The following is a 21072-nucleotide window of genomic DNA, read 5'->3' on the forward strand; positions in this document are numbered from 1 at the left end:
CATTGAAACAGAACAAAGCTGAAAGTTATACCTGTTGAAATGGCTGGATTGAGCTTGATCATTTCAGCAAACCTTTGAACTAAATATGGTGTTCTGACACTGGCATTTTCATGCACCCTTGCACATGTGTGCTCTCCATTATAGGTCTTTATCTGCATGGTATTTTCATGCTGCATCTTCAATGCAAACAACTCAAAATTACAGTTCTCTGCCTTACATATACACCTCAATCTGACTTTGTCATTCTTGACAAAAAGTGGTTCCCACCCCTTCTGGATTGCCCTCTCCCTTATTGCCTCCCTTAGAATCTTAGGAGTAGCAAATATCATTCCCTTACAGAACCAAGGGTTCAACATATCCACTTTAGGGTTGAACTCCCTAAACATGTGTCTTTGACCCTCCTCATCATCTGAGTAATGCTCATGTCCTATCAACTCTTCATCTAAATCCACAGCTCCATACAACTCTTCATTGTCTTCTTCTGAGGCTTGATCACCTCTTTCTTCTTCACCACCTTGTCTTTCTTGAGTCACTCCTTCTTCAGCTTCAGAAGCTCCCTCTGCCTCGTTAAGTCCTCTTTCTCATTCTGTTAACCAGTCAAATAGGAAGTCATCATCTACACCATAACCAGCATATTCATCATCATCCTTGGCTGGGTTATAGTCATCATCAGCTGAGTCATCATCCTCATACCCCTCATTTTCCTCCTCTTCTACTCCTTCTTCATCTTCTTGAACCCAGTCATCATCTTCACTTTCCTCTGCTACATCAGATTCATTGAACTCCACCTTCTTTTTTCCCTTGTTAGTAAGATTAATAGTGGGAGCTTGAGAAGCCTGAGTTGGAACCACATTTGCCTCAGGCTCACTGATTTTGATTCCAGGCAGACTCTTTTTCCTATTTGCACAAACCTTGAATCTGTTTCCTGTAATGCCCCGTACCTTAAAGTTTTTACTAGTTACTTTTTACCGTGGTTGACCGAAAAGTGACTTTTTCTTTAGTCTGGTAAATTAGGAAATTTCTTTGAGAATGTCGTAGAATACGTAAATTCGAGTTCGTAGACACGTAGTTTGTTTAAGTCGGAGTTTCTACGGAAAAGTTATGATCAAAAATAGAAATTACTGTTCATAGCATGTTTTTTTTTAGGGCTGGGCATAATCTGGGAAAAAATCGGTTACCGACCGAACCGAACCGGTTTTTCCGGTTCGGCAACCGAACCGCCCGCAAAACGACGTCGTTTTGGAAGAGGACCGCACCGAACCGCTTAACTCCGGTGCGGGTTCGGTTCATGACTTCGAACCGCCCGCATTGAACCGAACCGGACCGATTTTTATTAATATATATTATATATATATAAAATAATTATTAATAATTTTTTATATTATTTATTGATTTTGATTGCTGACTCACACACCCAACTAAGTCACTAACCCTAGCTTCGAGGGTTCTATCTCGGCCGCTTCCTCTCACTCTCTCAGTCTCTCTCATCTCTGATACCCTGATACCCTCATCTCTCTCAGTCTCTCACAACATCTCTCCCTCATCTCTCGCACGACTACCACCGCTGGCGGCGCCTCTCTCGCGTGTCCCTTCTCTCACGGCCAGAACCCCATCGCCGGTAAGGATCGAGCTCCCTTTCAATTTTACCTCTCTCTTTCGCACCACTTATTTTGCTTGTGTTGAGAATTTCATGTGAAACAAACCCAAAACAGAGCATGGAGTCCAAACCCAAGATTTTGAAAGTATTGTTCTTTGATTTTGTTGCTATGTGTTCGGTTGATTGTGAAAGTCTTGTTTTTTTTTTTTCCAGTTCTTGTTTTTCTGTTTTGCACTTGTTGGGAATTTGATGGATAGATGGAGGGGATGTGTTGTTAGTGACACTGACGAATGAAGTGAAGGAGCTGGATTGCTTGGAGGAAGCTTGAAGTCGGCACTCGGCATCGCTGTGTTTGTCATTTGCTTGCTTGTTGGACTGCCATTTTATTTCTCAGTTTCTTTCTGCATTTGGTTAATTTGAACTTTAGGAAATGCTTTGTAAAATTTGAATCTATTCAGACCGAGTGTGTTAGTAGTTGACTAGTTGGTATGTATGTTTGTTTGAATTGTTTCTTCTAGTGGTTGCTTATGTTTGATAATTTGATTAGTAGATGACTAGATGTAGTTCTATAGTTGGGAATTTGGTCTGCTGGAAGTATAATGTTTCAGGTTTTAGTTGATTAGTTGGTCTGTATGGTTTCTTTAATTAGTTGTTGGGAATTCAGTCTGCTGGAAGTAGGAAGTTGCAGGTTTTAGTTTAATTTTTTGTCAAGTCTGCAGGTTTCCGTTTTCAAATTTCCAGGTTTTGATTGCATTATTTAGTATGCAGTTTGGGTGCAAACCGCACCGCACCGGACCGCTAAAACGGTGCAACCGAAATGCAGTCCAAACAATGTAAAAGCGGTTGCGGTTTGTAAAATGGGCCTACCGAATAATGCGGTGCGGTTGCGGTTTTAGGCCCAAACCGGCCCGAACCGCACCGAGCCCAGCCCTATTTTTTTTAAAGGTGAGTTTCTATTTGTGGAAAGGAGAAGATAAAAACAGAAAAGGAAGAGAGAGAAATCGGGAAACCCGATTCCAGCCCCCCCTTTTTCCTTCTTCCTTCTTTCTTTTTCTCTTCTTTCTTTCTTTCTCTTTTCTGCAAAACTGGAACCCATTTCCGGCGAAGTCTCAGCCACCGGCCGCACTACCGGCCATTAGAGGATCTTCTCTTCCTTCTCTTGCATCTAAGGTAAGATTTCTGACGTGGGTAGCCTTGATTTGAGAAGAAATCGGTGAGGGATTTCAAGAAAAGGGAAAATCGTATTTTTCTTTGATCTTCGGTTTCCGGCCGGATTCTTTGAGGGTTTTGGTTGTTGGGGAGGTGCTGAACGTGTTCCTAACCTTGTTGCAGCTCGTTTTGATCGGTGGAGGAAGATTTGAAGGTGTTTGAGACTGTGAACAGTACCTTGAACAGTAACTATCGAATTCTTGGGTTCTTGTTTGATTTTTCCGGACATTTCTACTTGAATTTGGTTGTTGTTGCAGGTATAGAAACTGTTAGATTTAATCTATGAATTTTGTGTTAGATTTAAGGTTGTTTGGATAGTGAGTTTCCTTGGAGTTTTGATGTTGGATGTGGTTCTAAGGGTGTTAAGATTTTAATCTTGGGTTGAGAACTTGTTGTCATATTTTTAGTGATGAGTTGAGATTGTTGAGAGGTTGGAGAAGTAAAATGGGTTTCGAATGTCAAAAGAGAAATTGGAAATTTGGAAGAAAATGTTTTGTTGTAACCTTGTTGGCTAATTGTTGGTGGAGAAATTGGAGAAAGAATTTGGAGATTTTGGAAAGAGAATCATTTATAATTTGGTGGTTAGTTTTAGTTAAGAAATTGAATTTGTAAGGAATTCCGAAATTCGAGAGTTGCATCCTAAATTGAAGAATTGGTTGTTAGAGGGAATTTCTTTTAAGTAATGAGTATTAATTTCCAAAGGATTAAGCTTTGACTCTTAGATTAATTTCTTATCGAGGTTAAATTATATCCTGTCCTTTTGCTACAGGACGTACTGATCCCTCGAGCGAGGAGGACAAGGGCACGCAGCAGGGTTAGCTGCGAGACTCACCGTGAGTGGACTTTTATTTTATTTAAATAATGCATGTAGACACTATTTGAGTAAATGTGGTATTATGGAAAGAAATGGATTTAAAGAAAGGAGTTGACAAGGAGGTTATCTTTGGCGCATGCGTATATTACCTAGTTGGCAGTCCCTTCTAGGTAATAGTCTGGCTGGCAGTCCCTTCCAGACTATATTCCGGTTGGCAGTCCCTTCCGATGCGTCATCTGGGTGGCAGTCCCTACCAGATGGCATGAGATGGTTAGTTGGCAGTCCCTTCTATCCACCGCCTCCTATTCCGGTTGGCAGTCCCTACCGATGCGTCATCTGGGTGGCAGTCCCTCTCAGATGGCATGAGATGACTAGGCAGCAGTCCTTTCTAGTCATCGAATGAGTTTTTCTTGAAAAGGAATGAGTTGGAAACATTGTGAAATCTCGCTGCATGTTGGTTTTGTTAACAAGAGAAATGGGGAAGCATTCAATTAATTGTTTCATAACTTGTTTTAGTTTTGTCCACTCACTCTAACGGTTTTTAAATGTTTTCCCCTGGGCCCTTCGTTTTCAAATGCCCAGATTTCAGATTGGCCGAGATCGCGTCCAGGAACTAGAGGCTTGGAAATCAGCGCTTCCGTTTTGTTCGTAGGTTATTACTGTTACTACCTTGTATGATATCGGCTTAGCTATGTAGAATTGCTCTGATAACCCTTTCAAATTTGGAGAATGTTAATGCTTGAGAATATGTTATCTTATGGAGGTTAACGTGGAATTCGTACTTCCGGAATGTAATATATACGCTTGGAATGTAAATGTTAGAATGTATCTTTGTGTGTGAGTTTGGTTTTAAGCATGTCCAGGTTTTGTAATTTTTTGGGTAGCTCATTTTAGGGGAAGTTCTGCCGATTTTTCGTCAGAATTTCCTTTAAAATGGGTCCCGCAGGCTCGTATCCGGGTTTCGGGGTGAAACTTGGGTCGGGTTCTGTCATTTCCAGGGGATGGTCTTGTTAGTGGCTTAGCCTCCTCTTCCAACTCCACAATCTTGACACTTGACTTTGGCTTTGTAGGAGAATCTGGCAACTCCTCTATCACAACACCAGATGAACCCTTATGACTCTCTCCCAAATCAGGCACTACATTCTCACATATAAACAGGTCCTCCAAGTTATCTTCAAAATTAGGGTCCCTCTCTAAGTGATCAAGATATAGGATCACCAGCCTGATGTCAGGCACTAAGCAGCACATTACTATGCAATCTGTGTCATTGTTGAGTTTGGTCATTGCATCCTCCTCGCTGCCGATGTAGTAGTACCAATAGTCTATTCTAGTCTCAGCATAATCCCGATTAATACCACTCACCATAGAATCCACTTCCACCATAGACATTTTGTCTTTATCAACATTGTCATAGTAACTGATTTGGCCACCAATGTACTTTCCTTCGAGGTGATTTATGTAGCCACCATGATAAACCTTAACTGTGAAGTAATCGGGGTGTACAGTGTACTGCAAATGAAAAACGACAAAGTTAGATGCATTCAACTACATTAAATACCAAGAAACACAGTTAGGCAGGTTCCAACCACCAAAACAAGCCAAAAATTCATTGTTTATTAAGACCACTAAAGCCTTTAAGGACCACTTACAATAGCCTACCATTTCCTAAACCCATATTTCAGCTACCCAACAAGAAGCACATGCCCTTGCATATTCAATTTGGGTTTCAACCATATCAGAAGGTTCCAAACCCCAACAATTGGAAACCCTAACTCTCGATGTAGACCATAATAGAACCTTCCAAACCCTAAATCTTAAGTAAACTAAAAACCCATCATCTGAAACTTCAAAACCCTAAATCTCTAAAGCAATACCTTAAACCCTACATATCAGCAAAGCCCTAGATTTCGAAAGCAAACCTTTAAAATCCAGTTTCAAACAAATCGAAAATCATTAACATCTTAATCGAACCCAAAAATGAAAACTACCGTAATCGTTTACAGAAACCGTAATCACAATACCAAACTCACCGTAATTTGGGATTTCTTCGCCTCCGTTTTCCAAACGAGGTATCCATTCATCGGCCCCATCCATGAGTTCGATTAATTTGGGTTTTCTATACGTTAATCTAGGTTTCGATAATTTCACAAGAGAATGGGGGGGGGGGGGGGGAGAGAAAGAGAGCGTTAATTTGTTCAAATGGGTTTCGATTAGGGATTAGGATCGAGATTAGGGATTAGAGATTAGGGATTGGGATTGGGATTGGGATTGGGATTGGGATTGGGATTGGGATTAGGGTCGCCTAATGGAAAATGCAATAGAGGGAAAACGGTAACAATGGTCACTTTGGTCATTTCGACCAAATTGAGTGTACAACTGCCAAAAGTGGGCCTCCTTGTCGACTCCAAGTCAGCAGCTGACGTCACTTTTGGACCCAATTTCAAATTTTGGACTCGGGTGATGTCATTTGAGAGTATGAGGACCATCGAGATCGATTTTCAGAAAGAGAGACCAATCTGATTTTAGCCCCAGAGTTCAAGGGAGTAAACTGAATTTTTTCAAAAATAGTAATAACAATAGAAACAGTAGTATTTATTAAAAATAGGATTAAATTTTGTTTAGTCCCTGTACTATGACTCTGTCATCGTTTCAGTCACTGACATTCTAATTTAATCTAAAAAGTCCTTGAGGTCACAATTTCCGTCTAATAGGTCCTCGCCGTCCAATTATTCCGTTAACAGGCTGACGTGGCACAACCTTAATTGAGTGCCACGTCAGCAATTTAACGGCCCAACTTGACGGAATCTTAACGGCGATGACCTATTAGACGGAAATTATGACCTCAGGGACTTTTCAGATTAAATGAGAATGTCAGGGACTGAAACAAAAAAATAGTCAGAGTACAGGGACGAAACATAATTTAATCCTTAAAAATAATACCCAACTTCCACGTTCTCAATTTATAGAACACTGACCCGTTAGGGTTGCAATCAACCCATGAATATAATTGATCAGGGGCGGATTCAGGGGGGGTCGAGTCTAGGCAGCTGCCTAACCTCGAAACTTAAAATAAGTTATGAAAGTCTTTTTGGTCTTAGGGTATTATAGAATTCTTTTCTAAAGAAGAGGGCAAGAGGGTTGGGAAGATACCCTGCACGTCCTTTCTGTCTCTTCTCTCCAATAAAGACGCCGCCTAGTAGTTTGAAATCTTTAATTAGGGATAAGAGTCATAACTAGATTAAATACAATTAAATATAAATAAAACTAGAAACTATTCACAACCTATGGACCTATGGGTGTGGAGAAGTAGGTGCTTACCCTTCTAGAAGTGGGTAGTTAGTTCCTAAAAATAATAAATTTTCTTATTAATTTTTTTTAAAAATTTTGACTTATCCCTGACAGTTAGAAAGATATATAAAGTTATTTAATTTAGGGGTATAAAAGTAAACAAATTCAGTTATAGTGAGTAAGCCCTATTATCTTAAATATAGTATAATACTTGTCAAAGATATAACATAGCACACGTGACATTAGCATCACTATTCTACACTAGGTTTAGAGAATTGTGTATTTCTTTAAATATTTTTTGTTTAAACTTTTCCTTTTTAAGATAGCATAATATTTATACTTTTATAAACTACAAACTATATTTCTCTCTTCGCCCCTTGATAATTTTTTTTTCATAATTTTGTTTTAGTAAGTGATATCTATTTGTGTTCCAATTTTCATGTATGTAATTGCAAAAGGCATTTACATACCCAAAAATATAAATATATTAGATGATGAACAAAATTTAGTTAAACTGTATACAAAAGGCGGATAAGTATCTACACCCACACAATACAACTAGCATGCATACATGAATTTTAGGTATTTTCTGCTGTATTGATACTGCAATGCAGTTCAATATTGAAATTTGGTTGGACTGCTCTTGCCGATATTAATATCATTTGTTTCAATCCGACCGCAATTTTCTGTCAATAGCTTTGCTTCTTCCAATCTCCTTCTGGTAGCAGCAAAGGTTTCTAAGTGCGTAGAGCATTCGGGAAGAAGAAAATGCACCCAGCCCCCGGAAAAGATTATAGTTGAACATTATATTATTCACGGACCCCTTCAGATGTCATCATTGAATTGCTAGTAAAGTAAAGGAAATGATAGAAAGGACCTCAATCAATCCAGTTCAAGGATATGCATGAGAGGGACAAATATAACATAAATACATACATACTTTATATTTTAAAACTCCAATTAAAATATAAGAAAATTTTCTATATTTTCTTTGAAAACCAATTGAAAAGAAGTCTATTAATAATCTTACCTTACCTAAGAAATTTTTTTGGATCCGCCACTGTAATTGATTAAACGAACATTTTGATTCACTCTCTAGGAACATAAGAAAAAAAGATGACCTCTATGAAGAAACTTGCATGTGTCAAAAAGAAATTCACCTCAAGAATTTCGCATGAGGAACACCTTGAACTGGGTTTGTAGTCAATTAATAATTTTTCATCATAAACAAAAGCTATGGAGGTTGAACAAAAATAGAGGATCGACAAAAAAAAAACGTAGAAAGAATATTTGTAAGAAAAATTAATGAATGGAGTTACGGTGAGTAAATTCACCTCAAAGTTTCTATATATTACAAACTTTCTGTATTTTGTATATAAACAATATAAATAAGTTTACGTTAGTCATTTAAGGGAGGTCTAATGAGCAAATTTGTTGTTTAAAAAGAAAAAGGGAGGTGTAATTAGCAGACTCTCTGTTTTAGCTCCTTAGCTACTTTAGAGAGCATGTTTAGCTTTTTATCTATTTTAGCAACTGCACCAGACTTCTAAGTGGCTCTCTATTATAACTTTTAGTTATCTCGCTCCTAAATATAAAGAGCGAGATGAGGCTCTCTAGAATTTAAAACATTCATTTTAAGTTATTTATATAATTTATATAACATTTAAACTATTTAATTTTCATTTAAAAAATAATATAAATTCAAAATTAGTTAAAATAGAGAGCACTGATGCTGACATATATCTAAAGTGGCTAGTCAAAATGACTTTTTAACTACTTTGGCTAAAATTTAACTAAAAAATTGCTAGCATTGCTAAAGATGCTCTAAAGAGCATAGAGGTCTGGAGAGAAAATTTAGAGGTCCTAATAGAAACTCTATATCTCTATACCTCTTTAAAGTTTTGCAGTAGTTAATAATCCAGATCTAAATGAGTCGAGCTAAAGTTAACCGTCAAAGATATTAAATTTGGCTTGATTAAGATAGACCTAGTAATTGTAATTGTGTTCAAATGTGAGTTTGCTTAGGTTGATTTGTTTGACAACGAGATCAAGTGATATACTCGGCTTAAATTTGTTATAATGCAATTGCCATTGAAGTTTCGGATGTTTTAAATTTTAGTTTAATTTGTGCTCAACCGTGTGAACCGAATTTAGATGAAGCTGTCCAACTTCGAGCGAGCCAAACTCAATGTAATAGTACATTTCAAATTCTTTACCGTTTTCATTTCTATTCTTAACTGAATTGGATCAAAAATTAAAAACTCAGGGTTATGGCCGTTATGCCATACTTGGTTGGATAATGTCTAAAACTCCACAAGTAGATGCAATCTTTTATTTCCAGTCTTAGCCAGCCAGGTGTACAAGAAGATTCATGTATTGAAAAATGTGTCAAAGGCTATGAGACTTATCCATGCAAAATTATGTGTACCTCTTTTTTTGGGTCTATCTGGAATTTTTGAAAACAGAATTTATGGATTTAGATACCAGCACCACCTTGGCGTGGCAACCATTGCCCCCATCTCTTTCTCTGCTCTCCCTGACTTACTATTTAATCGCATAACACTGCAACCAATTCGAAACCATTTTCCATATATCAGAGCAAATCTCAAATACCAAAAGCAAAGATCAAAATCAAAATCAAGCTCAAATTCATAAAGATGTCTTCTTTGTCCACGTCTTGCTTCACTTGTTCTGTACTTCGAATCCCTTCTCTTCTTTCTCCTCAGAATCTCAATCAGAGGTCTTTGTTATCACTAACTGGGAACCCAGATCGAATTCGTGGCAATCGGATTGCATGCAAGAGCTTAAACTTCTGGTGAGTAATTACTAATTAGTCTTTACCAGAAAAGATTGTAATGTATAATAGTGTGTTTTACTGATTCTGATTGTTGTTTGGCATTTGGGAAAGTTCGAAGGCTAGTCTGAGAGGGAATTTGGAGGCCACCGGAGTTCCGACGTCGGTGCCGGTGCGTGTGGCTCACGAGCTTCTTCTAGCCGGACACAAGTATTTGGATGTCAGGTCTGTTATGTGATATGAAAAGTCTTATCTTTGATCCTATTCTATGAACGTCTTATGTTTGATTCATTTCTAACATGCAAAGTCTGATAATTTATTGTTTTTGTTTCTGGGTACCTTTTGTGTTTAGGACTCCTGAAGAGTTTAGTGCAGGACATCCTTCTGGTGCAGTTAACATTCCTTACTTGTACAAAGTTGGATCAGGTTCAATTTTTGTTCTTCCAAACCTTCTTCTTCTTCTTCTTCTTCTTCACTAGTTTGTGTTCTATATAATTTTTTTTTTCTTTCAAACTTTTGGGTACCGAAGTAGAAAAGTGGTTCAAGAATCAGATGTATTGTTCTATGCAGGGATGTCAAAGAACCCAGAGTTTGTGAAGGAAGTGTCATCACATTTCAGAAAACATGATGAAATTATTGTTGTGAGTTCCAATTATAATAAAACTTTTGCTAATTCTGACGAGAGATTGTTGTTTGGGTAAATGAATTAGTAAAATCTAGATATAATTAAGTGTTTGATCTCATGGTTACACAGGGATGCCAGCTCGGCAAAAGATCAATGATGGCTGCAACTGATCTTGTAGCCGCTGTAAGCATATTACCTACTTACCCCTGAGAGCTAATTTTTAACTTTGTTGTAAAGCAATTACTTTGTGGTTGTTGAAGATGAAACAGATAGACATCACAGTTTGGTTGAACATCAATGTCCAATAACTTGCATTACACCTAAAATTTCAGAAAAGGCTTCAGCCAAAGACAGCCTAGTTTACTCATTGTATTTCTCAATCGCTTTTCATCGTTACAATGAAAGAATTGCAAAAATTGACCAAAGCTTTTGTTCTTTAATATTTTTTTGCAGGGTTTCTCTGGGATTACAGACATAGCTGGTGGGTATGCTGCTTGGACTCAAAATAGACTTCCAACAGAGTTGTGAAAGGGAAAGCTCGAGGCTGTTGAATCCTCACCTGGGAAACTTAAGGCCAAGAGAAACAAATCACAAATAAAGTGGCAATAGAGCCTTGGACAAGAAGCATGCATCCAGAACAAAATGAAGAAGAAACATACAAGGGTAATGCCTATTACTCTAATGCAATATCTGTAATTGCGTAGCTAGCTTAGTTAAAGAAGTTGGAGAATTGCATCAAATTTGCATGTATATATGTACTTTATGCGTGGAGTTCACAACTACTAACTGAAACCAGTTGTATTGAATTAATAAATTCAGTTGAGTAAGATTGGCATCTCAGATTGCTAACTGATGAAATAAAGTATGGGTGAAGCAACAGACGGTTTTGGTATATATACAACGTAACGATTTGTAATTCAAATGTCATGGTTTTGTTTTAGTTTTCAACCTTTTGTTTGAGTTCTTGGGACTCTGGCTTGCAAGGAGAGTGCGGAATGCTTCAATCTCAAGAATCCTTACATGCTTCTGGACTACAATATAATAGTCATCTTGAACTCATATGGCTCATCTATGTCCTAATCAGAACAAAAAATATGGTGAGGCACAAGTGGTGGGATCGAACTACGTGAAATTTAAGAGGACTTTCGTGGATAGATTGATAAGGTCCATTAAATCCGCCACTAGCACCTCTTTACATACCGGAGAACTAGAAAAACAAGAACAACAAACTCTGAAAAAGAAAGCCACTCTAAATAGAAAAGCCTAGAAAAAAGATTTTAGAATTATATAGAATCAGCCTGTACTACATTCCATCACCTAGATTGGTGTTTTTACAAATTATGATGTTTCTCAAACAAACATGAATGCATCATATATCCCAGATTTTGAAGATGAACTGATACCGTGCCAAGGCCTTGATCTCTGCATCAATCATGATCGATTCGACCAATTGTTGCGCGGAGGGAGAAAGATTCTAGCACTCGGTGGTAATTAAAGATTGTAGGTCTGAGAGAGTACTACTACTTAAGTCGAACACTCCCACCTGAAACCTATTTTTATCAGAGAAATAAATACAACTCCCTTTGCATCCTGGGAAATCTTTAGCATTAACAGAGAAGCCACAGTGATCACCACCCAAAACCACCAATATCCGATCACTCAAATCCGAAGCTTGCATCTCAACCCATTGCGCATTCAACTTATAGACCTTGAATTTGACGCCACTCTTGAGCAGATTCTCTACAACACACCAACCTTTTCTACAGTTTCTTTCAACTAAAAGTAGATCCCCGGATGATTCCACCAAACTTATCACCCTGTGTCTCACAATCGTGATTAGCACATAACGGAGAAGCAACCACAACCGTTGTCAACTTCAGGGAAGAATCAACCGCTACGGCTCTCCCACACGAGGTGACAGCATAGAACATTCCTTGATAGAAAATAACATCTTCATATCTACAGCATTGGTGATCGACTTCATAGACATTCACGTACCCTTCTTTGTCACGACCTAATTTCACATGGTATAACCCTTCATCGTAAATCAGCATGACATCAGGGGAGTCGAGATTCGTCGACGTGACGAACCTGTGCACTCCCACAAGCACATAAGCTTCTGCCAATTCGAATCCTCGAAAGTCTAATGAGTTCGTAACTTCGCCAGCTTGAGGTTCCCTAAGCACACCGAACCTCTGGTACGGACTGTACAGTTTAACCAACCAATCCCTTTTGACTTCTTAATTCGTGGGGATTTTCCATGGCGGGAGATACAAGATGATGGTAGACTGCGGTCTCATTCACGTGAAGGATTTGGTAGTTGTTGCCCCCCAAAATCTTGATGTTGACGAATTGGAGCTTCAAATCGACGGGAGGAATGGAGGACCGCCATGATCGGCAGACGGCACGAAATCGAGGGACATCGGATTGAGGCGCTTTCTGATGTCCTAAAAAAATTCTGTTGGGAGAGTAGCTGCCATGGTCTTTTGCTGCCTTAGTTTCTCTGTTTTTGGTGAAGCAGAGTCTTTTATATCTATCAATTCCTATAAGCGCAAGGATTCCTATCTAGAAGTTGTTTCAAGTGACAGATTGCAAAAATTTTGATACAATTTTTAATAATTTTTTAGATGTTTTTTATTTTAAAGATTCATTAAAAAAATTAGATCGATATTTTTCATTTTCATCAGTTTTAAAATAACTTAGAAATCATGATTTAAAGATAGGAAGATCCTAATAAAAAAATAAGAACAAGTAATTTTTGTTAAAATGTGTGTTATAGTCCACGGTTTTGGGTGATTGAAACCATGGTCTCGGACAAAAAAAAAATTTCTTTGGAGAAAAGCTCGGTGGAAGGTTCACAGGGTTAAAAATACATATGACATCTTTTGGTGTGCTCATTCTCACTTGCATTAGTGTGGGCATGAGTGTGGGTGTGCATACCGTTAGCCTTATTAGACATGAACATCACTACCTCGCTTGCATGGACGGGGACCCACGGACATCGTTAGCCTCACTTGGTAGACATCCCACTGGATTTGTCATGCCTATCATTAACCTCAATTGCCATAAACATCGTTAATGTCACTTGATATCCCCGCCTTCAACCTCACTCGACAAAACAAAACTCGTGCATTAATCTAAGCATCCAAAACAAATGTGAAGGGTCTAGTGTAGTGCAATATATCTACAGAAGAAGTTACCTCCAACTAAATAGTTATATACTTTATGCGTGGAGTTCACACCTGACAACTACTAACTGAGACCAGTTGTAGAAAGCATTAACGCAATGAAGTTGGGCTGTGATGGGTACCTGTCTACCTGAGATGACTCTTCAACTAAGAAATCGGGTATGGGTGAAGATATTAAAGTACTAAACATAGGGTTTGTATTTTGAAATACGACACAACGCTTTCTAAGTCATGTGATTTTGTCAACTCCTTTGCATTTCAGTATGTTTATTTACGAGTTAATTGAGACTCTGGGTTGGTGAAAGCGTAGAACGCTTCAAACCCACACAGTGATGACAGAGCTGATGGTAGGAGAGCAGAGATATTCATCCCACCACGTTCTAAGTTTCTGACAAAGCACTATCTAAACAAAACATGGTGGTCACATTCTCTTCCTTTAAGACACCTACTCCTCCATTTTGGTCTATAACTGGAGGATCAACCACCTGAAACCTCAAACACCCCTTCAAGACTATGGGAACTTCCGGTAACTGGTTCAGAAGAATCCGAAAAAAGTTTGTGAGATCCTCCGACAGAGATATCATTGTCATCTATTCCAACACCAGCCCAAGCTCCCATGGAGAAGGAGCTGATTATGAAGTCCTCACTCGCGACGATCCTTCATCTACAATGTCTTCGTTCAGAACCAGAGAGAGAATTTTAACCAAGGAAGACATTGCAGCCATCAAGATCCAAGCATTTTTCAGAGGCCAACTTGTACATAACATAAACCCAACTGATTGGTTTTCTATGCAAAGCTCTTTATTAATGAAATAAGCGTTAGCAATGTTTGAACAAAAACTGAAACACCCTCTGGTTTGTGATCATCTGAAAAATTTGACAGGCAAGACAAGCATTTCGAGCACTCAAGAGCCTGGTGAAGCTGCAAGCACTGGTTAGAGGAGTGTGCGTGAGGAAACAGGCGAGAGTCGCTATGCAATGCATGCGTGCACTTGTCCAGTTGCAGGTCAAGGTTCGCGCACGGCAGCTCCTCAACGGGTATACTGATGCCAGATCCATCACAGCTTAACTATATTTATAGAGCAAGACCACACAAAGGTTTGGGAGCTAACAGAATTTTGTAATAAAGGGCTGTGTACTCCACAAAATTATTCTCCTATGAGCAGTTTTTCACCAAAATTGTCAGGCTCACTGAGATGATAAATGCGTTCAAAACTCCTGTAGTTTACTATCAATATGAACTCTGCTCATTGAAGAATGCATCCAGGAAGCAACTGCAATATACCATAAGATCTTGCATCAATTTGTTTACAATATTCTTTTGATAATGGCTCGGTAGTTTGCCACAATCAGTGGACTAATTAAACTAAGAAAACCCAGTCCGTAGAACACACAGAAAGTTCAAATTAAAATCTGTGTAGTTGCTTGGGAAAAACTGTACAATGGAAAATGCATGTCTTCACCCTTAGTTCAATTTAAAATCCATTTAACTGCTTGGGACATACATAAGTAGAGTTCTCTCATCCCCAATGATTAGTGATGGCCCCATCTCAGCGCTGAGAAAAATGACTTATCCTTGTGTCGGTCTTCACCCTCATTTCCCACCTGTTTTTAAATTATAATATGTAAATATGTTCAGGGGGGGCAGAAAAATTACAGTTGGGCAAGACAGTACCTCCTTGGCCAGATGTTGAAGAATTTCCACAATCTCAGAGAAGTCAGGTCTTTGAGTTGGGTCTTGCTGCCAGCATCTCTCAAGCACTTCTGCAAACTTTGGGTGAGTATTCTTTGGGATTGTAGGTCGTAATGCCTGACACCAATGCCAATATGAGTGATCCAAATTATTGGTTAAGAATGTAATTTGTGAGAAAATTATGCCAAATTGTACATGATGAGTACCTTTTGCACCACACCCACTGCTGCTTGTAATGGGGTCAAGGATGAGTAGGGGAGCTGAAAAATACAACATAAAGAATTTTTATGTCATTGAGAACTGCTGGATATTTGAAGTAGCCAGGGAAACACATCGATAAGCAAGGATCTTGCACACAAACACAATTCTCATTGCAAAGTAAAAGATCTTACTTCTCCTGTTAGAAGCTCCCACAACACTATACCAAAACTGAAAACATCTGCCTTGTGATCATACGGTTTGTGTTCAATGACCTTCATTAAGGAAGTAGTAATGATAATAATTAAAAACTGTAAAATGAGCTGGAAAATAGGTTATATGAAGCGCATAGCCGCATAATGACCCACCCAATTTAGTCAAGATAGCCCTAAATACACTTGGAATATACTCTGGGTTGACAGCCAACTCCACAATATTTTTTTAAACTATTGGTCACATAACTATAAATAAATTCTTCTAAAACTTAAATAATAATTTTTACTGCAATATTATTCGATAAGATAAAAGTCACTATCGAAGGAGATGCCTACCTCAGGAGCCATCCATCGGTATGTTCCGGTTTCAGCTGTCATCACTCCAGATTGTGCTTGGACTCTGGCAACCCCAAAATCAGCAACCTTAACAACCTGTACAAGCAGGATCTCAGACTTTATAGCAAACATGCTTAAGAGAGACCAGTTAATTGGTATATATAAGTGCTCTGTGAATTCAAAATCCTTATCAATTTAAAGGGAAAATATACTTTAGTTGACAGATAATCAATCACTGATGAAGAATCATGAAATGCACTTACTTCGTGTTCATCCATCAGAAGATTGGCAGTCTTAAGGTCTCTGTGGACTATATTATTTTGGTGCAAATAATTCATTCCCTTCGAAACATCAATTGCTACTTTGAGCAGAGACGGAAGCTTGAACACACCCTTTTGTTTATGCAGAAAGTCATATACACTTCCCCTGGACATAAACTCTGATAAAGCAGAAACATGAATACCAAAAGGAGTTAATCAGCAAACTGGATAAGGGTATGTATTCCATAAATTGAGAATCTGTAGGTGCTTTCAATCTCGTATATCATTACTTGACAGACAACTTATGTTCTTCCGATATGAATACAATAAAGATGAACATAGAGCACTCAACCATATCAATCATGATTTCCGAAAGGGTTCTGACATTCAGATTCCCCCTTTTCCCCAATTGAGGCCCTTTCTTCTTGTCTTCCTAAATGATTTTTATATCTTTTTATTACTTGAATTTGCAAATCTACTCTTTGCAAGAACAAGTATTTTCAAATTATTAATAATTTAATATACTCCCAAGTCAAAAGTTACAGGGATGATAAAGAAATACAACACATATAGAGATATGAAAATCATTGAAAAAAAGATGCGTGCAAGTAATACAAAGAAGACCGAAAATCAGTTTCTGAAATAATACAATAGTATACATGGGCACCATTAATATTAAAGAACACATACTAAGGACATACCGGTCACAATACATATGTTTGGAGGTTGTGTACATGCACCAATAAATTGCACAACATTCTTGTGCCGAATTTTCCTGCAATAATCATGATAGAAACAAGTTCAAAAAGTTCTGAATACATGAGAACTGCCACTAAAAATTATAAGCAGGTATTCAGATAAACCTCAAACCTCAGTATATAAACTTCCTGTGAAAAATCTCTCAGCATCTCTGCATTGACACGCTCAGGTTTTAAAACTTTGATGGCAACTTCCTGACTACAATATGTGCCTCTGTACCTGAAGAAGTTGGAAACAAAATGTCAAACGAGAACCTGCATAATCAAGCGCAGGATTCAAAATGCAACTTACAGATCACCGAATGATCCAGATCCAACTTTGTTCTCAAATTTCAGCTGCCTTGTGTCAATCTCCCATACATCTATACCATCAGTTGGTATTTGTAGGGCGTCGTGGGAAGACTCAATTTTTATTTGGTTATCCTCGCTAATTGCAGCAACTGGATACTGCTTTGACTCCTGCAGAGTATTAAGGGAATATCAGTAACTATAACAAATACATGTATCATTTTTTATTTTTTTTGTGGGGGTGGGACAAGGATTGAGAGGGAATTAGAATAGAGGAATAAGAATAAAACTACAATAGTGAAATAAAACCGACTTTGCAAGAGAACCATCACTACTTTCAATGATGAAATTGAAAGGTAGTGAGAAAATATGAAAACACACTGAAACATTTAATCAGCTGGGAAATCTGAACCCAAATTTCTAGATTGATACCATTCAGGTGGCACTCAACAGATTTACCAGAATGTATTAGAAATAAAAGCTTTCTAATAAAAAATGTAAAAAATTATAATAATATTAATAACATTTATATTGGGGAAGAAAAAAAGTGAAGTAGTTTCAGACTATGAAAAGAACAAGACTTTGAATTTTGTCCCAGATCACAAACTTAAAATTAATGAGGAGAAAACTTACCTTAAATTTTGAAATTTCCTTCTCCAACACCCTTTTAAGTTCTTCAGTTTCCTAAATGTTCCCAACATGCAAGAAGATTTTGTTCAATGACCAAGAAGTACTGAATCAAACCTCTATGAAAGTACGAAGGAAAGTACCAATTCATACCTCTAAGTGCCAACCATCAACTACGAAAACATCCAGAGAAAATCCATCAACAGTGGAAAAGGCATGAGCTTCTTGAATATTCAGTCCAATATCAGCAAGTAATGAAGTTAACTGGAAAAGTGATCACTAAAATCTTTTAGTTAGTAAGTAGTATGGGGAGAGACAGAGAGAGGAGGAAGGGGGGGGGGGCGCATATCTTATAAATGAACAGGAACTCAGCACTATATGCAGTGTATGGTCTCATCCATTTACAAGAAATATAAGGTCAACAACCTAGCACCATTCACTAACCGTACCTCATGCAGTAAGATCATTTACTCTTAACTACCTGGTAGAGTTATAAACACATTACACTTTTTTTCAGAGGAATCTCGATTGTCTCTAGAAGTTCAGGTCAATCATGAATTGCTGACTGCATCCAACCAATAACATTTGATAAAAGAATTCTTATTGTCATAGTCCAAGAAGTAGTCTATCATAGATAAATTAATGAAACAAATGTTTACTTCAAAAAAAAAAAAAATTGAAACAAATAAGTTTATTTTTTATAAGTAGGTGGAACAAGGTTCAGAAAAATATATCTCAGTACTCAACTTTGATCATCTAGTGTTAAACAACAGCTAACTTGCAGCATATTGGTTTTCTACATCCTAAACTCTTCTTAAACAAAATTCTAATTGCATATCCATCCAAAAAATAAGCACAGATATTAAACTGATGATGCACTGCAGTGAATTATAATTGTAGAATATAAGTTCAATGCATGCAGTAGACATACAGACGAGGACTACCTGACTAAGAAGTTTAGGCTTGTCAACTGTTGAAAAAGTGATCTCATGCATAGGCCTGCACCAATTGCCAAAAAAAAAAAAAAAAATTTGACACCCACATTAGTAAATGGCCAATACTATTGTGCTCATGGTTAACAACCTCAAACTCTTTGCACTAGAAAACTTATTACCAAAGATTGGGCTGAATATTCAAATCTTACCTAGAAACATAGGGTGTTATGCTCATTGCACTGTCTCCATCATCAACATGGGATCTATTGGCTAGAAGTGAAAGTGCCTCGAGATTAGGAGACGAACCAAAGGTAGGTGGTGGATGAATCCTGCTGACAGCATAGTTAAATGACCATCACATAAAGGATAAAAAAAAAAAAAAAGATAAAAAGAATGACAGAACCAGGCAATTAAATACAAAAGAAGCATAGATAGTAACTGATATAGTAAGCCATACCCTTGTCTGTTATAATTAAAAGAACTCTGTGCATCTTCTTTCATTGAAGAATCTGAATGGACCGAATCACCAGGAATCCCATTGTACACAGGATAAACCTGCATCAAAGAAAATCTACTCAGTAATAAGTACTTCTCCACCACTGCTTCACGTATTTGCATTAATACTTCAACTTCAAGACTACAAACATGCAATCCATGTAGGATGGTTGCCAAATCGACCGCAATCAAACCAAAATACATACAAACATGCATACATGTACACACACACAAACACCGTGTTCAGTAAGCTCAACAGAGGTAAATCATAGTATCCAGTAATTGCATATGTACCCACCTGCACAGTGCGAACTTCAAAGGCGGGTTGGTAAGCAGGGTCCTCTGCAAGTTGCAGCAATCTCTTATGTGTAAGCACATCCTCTGCCCTCTCCACATTCACATCCAACGCGTATCTACATAGCACAACGCCAACCATGATGACAACAAACAAACAAACAGACAGGCAACAGAAACCACACAATTCTTCAAAGCTTCAAACTTTAATTTTCATAACTATTGAGTTAAAAAAAAAAAAAAAAAAATTACTCACAGCTTGAACTAACAAATACCGAGAAAAAAAAAAAGCCGGAGCTCAAAATTTTCGTCTTCAAACAATCATTAGTGTAACACATGGTACAAGTATCAGTAAGATTCCGACTTTGTTTTGGCTTTCCCACAGGGATTTCTCAAGAACCAAACAAACAATGCCAAAACGGAAAAGGCCAAAATCTCATGAAAACAGATAAAGCTAGGGTTTAAGCAGATACCGAGCAGGTAATCGATTGAAATGGAGCCAAAGCTGATCATCAAATCCAGGAAGACTGGCCTCCTCATAATTAAACTCCTGAATTCTCCTCAGCACCCCGTTGTAGACCTCGAGCTTCTGCCGCTGGTGGCGAGGCTGCGCCTGCGACGAGAACGCGGCGGCTCTGCTGCCGCAGCTCTCCAAGTCCTCGTCGATCGCCATTGCAGCTCTCCAGGTGAATCTGACTCTGGATTTGAAGCTAGTGATGGGGACAATATGCAGAGAGCAATAATGAGATTCGAGAATTTTGGGAGTGGAAAAATTTGACAAGAAGACAAGTGAAATTTTTTTAAGGAGAAAGAGAGATTCTTTCTTTTTTCTATGATGATCATCTCTCTCATTTCTATTTTTTCAGGATCAGAGTCCACAAAAAAAACGTTGCTTTCCTAGCTTTTGCGACGGGGTCCACTCGATGCTGACTCATCGGATTAGCATTTAGGAAATTTGTCTTGTTAAACATAATTAAGGGGGATTAATGGGTGTTTGTTAGTCCGAAATGGCCTATTAGCTCAGCTGGTTAGAGCGTCGTGCTAATAACGCGAAGGTCGCAGGTTCGAGACCTGCATGGGCCATTTTGCTTTTATGCTTTTTTTATGCAACCAGTTAAACTACTTTGTAAGGTTATTTGTCCGTAAATAAACATGTCACAGTTTGTTGAACGAGGTATGTTGTAGAGAATTTACTCTTAAAAATAGAAATTTTCACCATGTTTTCATGCGATCAAGATGGAAACCTAGCTATCTATTAATTACTTAATTACAGTGGAAATGAAATTTAGTACAAAACTACGATCCGAAGTAAATATATAATGTTTTGCGAGACCTAATTAAGAGGCCCTTCATTTGCAATGTGTATTAGGTATAAAAGAAGGAATCTCTGAAGTCTCTTTTCCTATTCATATGTAAAGCTTGTGGAGATATATAATGCTATATGAGTAGACTAACTTG

The 21072-nt window shown here is 38.0% G+C and overlaps 3 protein-coding genes, 1 long non-coding RNA gene and 1 other non-coding gene across 7 annotated transcripts; 4 read left to right on the top strand and 1 right to left on the bottom strand.

Moving 5' to 3' along the window:
• Positions 1-2598: 2598 nt before the first annotated feature.
• LOC133727172 (uncharacterized) lies at positions 2599-4461 on the top strand. Its single transcript, XR_009855043.1, has 4 exons — positions 2599-2767; positions 2930-3063; positions 3576-3639; positions 4203-4461. It is a non-coding gene; the product is annotated as an uncharacterized LOC133727172 (long non-coding RNA).
• A 4896-nt stretch (positions 4462-9357) lies between these two features.
• On the top strand, positions 9358-11167 carry LOC133727173 (rhodanese-like domain-containing protein 15, chloroplastic). Of its 2 annotated transcripts, XM_062154796.1 has the most exons (6): positions 9364-9723; positions 9817-9927; positions 10055-10128; positions 10273-10343; positions 10457-10510; positions 10781-11167. In XM_062154796.1, the coding sequence occupies exons 1-6, from the start codon at positions 9566-9568 to the stop codon at positions 10853-10855; spliced, it is 543 nt and encodes a 180-aa protein (XP_062010780.1). In that variant the 5' UTR covers positions 9364-9565; the 3' UTR covers positions 10856-11167. The 2 variants fall into 2 exon arrangements, with proteins under 2 accessions (XP_062010781.1, XP_062010780.1); XM_062154797.1 differs by lacking the exon at positions 10457-10510 and having other exon boundaries at positions 9358-9723.
• A 2617-nt stretch (positions 11168-13784) lies between these two features.
• LOC133715812 (protein IQ-DOMAIN 20) lies at positions 13785-14599 on the top strand. Its single transcript, XM_062142476.1, has 2 exons — positions 13785-14271; positions 14399-14599. Exons 1-2 carry the CDS (start codon positions 14029-14031, stop codon positions 14582-14584), a joined length of 429 nt encoding a protein of 142 aa, XP_061998460.1. The 5' UTR covers positions 13785-14028; the 3' UTR covers positions 14585-14599.
• Positions 14600-14647: 48 nt separating this feature from the next.
• On the bottom strand, positions 14648-20459 carry LOC133715799 (serine/threonine-protein kinase STY17). Of its 2 annotated transcripts, XM_062142456.1 has the most exons (17): positions 20088-20459; positions 19619-19733; positions 19283-19380; positions 19035-19157; positions 18835-18889; positions 18044-18154; positions 17897-17947; positions 17268-17434; positions 17088-17195; positions 16919-16992; positions 16221-16396; positions 15958-16053; positions 15601-15681; positions 15415-15468; positions 15191-15325; positions 15021-15120; positions 14648-14789 (listed from the first exon to the last, which is right to left on the bottom strand). In XM_062142456.1, exons 1-16 carry the CDS (start codon positions 20285-20287, stop codon positions 15049-15051), a joined length of 1716 nt encoding a protein of 571 aa, XP_061998440.1. In that variant the 5' UTR covers positions 20288-20459; the 3' UTR covers positions 14648-14789; positions 15021-15048. The 2 variants fall into 2 exon arrangements, with proteins under 2 accessions (XP_061998440.1, XP_061998448.1); XM_062142464.1 differs by lacking the exon at positions 14648-14789 and having other exon boundaries at positions 14796-15120; positions 19035-19154; positions 20088-20458.
• Positions 20460-20623: 164 nt separating this feature from the next.
• Positions 20624-20697, top strand: TRNAI-AAU (transfer RNA isoleucine (anticodon AAU)). The gene has a single exon. It is a non-coding gene; the product is annotated as a tRNA-Ile (tRNA).
• Positions 20698-21072: the final 375 nt, after the last annotated feature.

This window comes from Rosa rugosa, chromosome 1 (assembly GCF_958449725.1).
Source record: "Rosa rugosa chromosome 1, drRosRugo1.1, whole genome shotgun sequence".
In the NCBI taxonomy this organism is placed as follows: Eukaryota; Viridiplantae; Streptophyta; class Magnoliopsida; order Rosales; family Rosaceae; genus Rosa; species Rosa rugosa.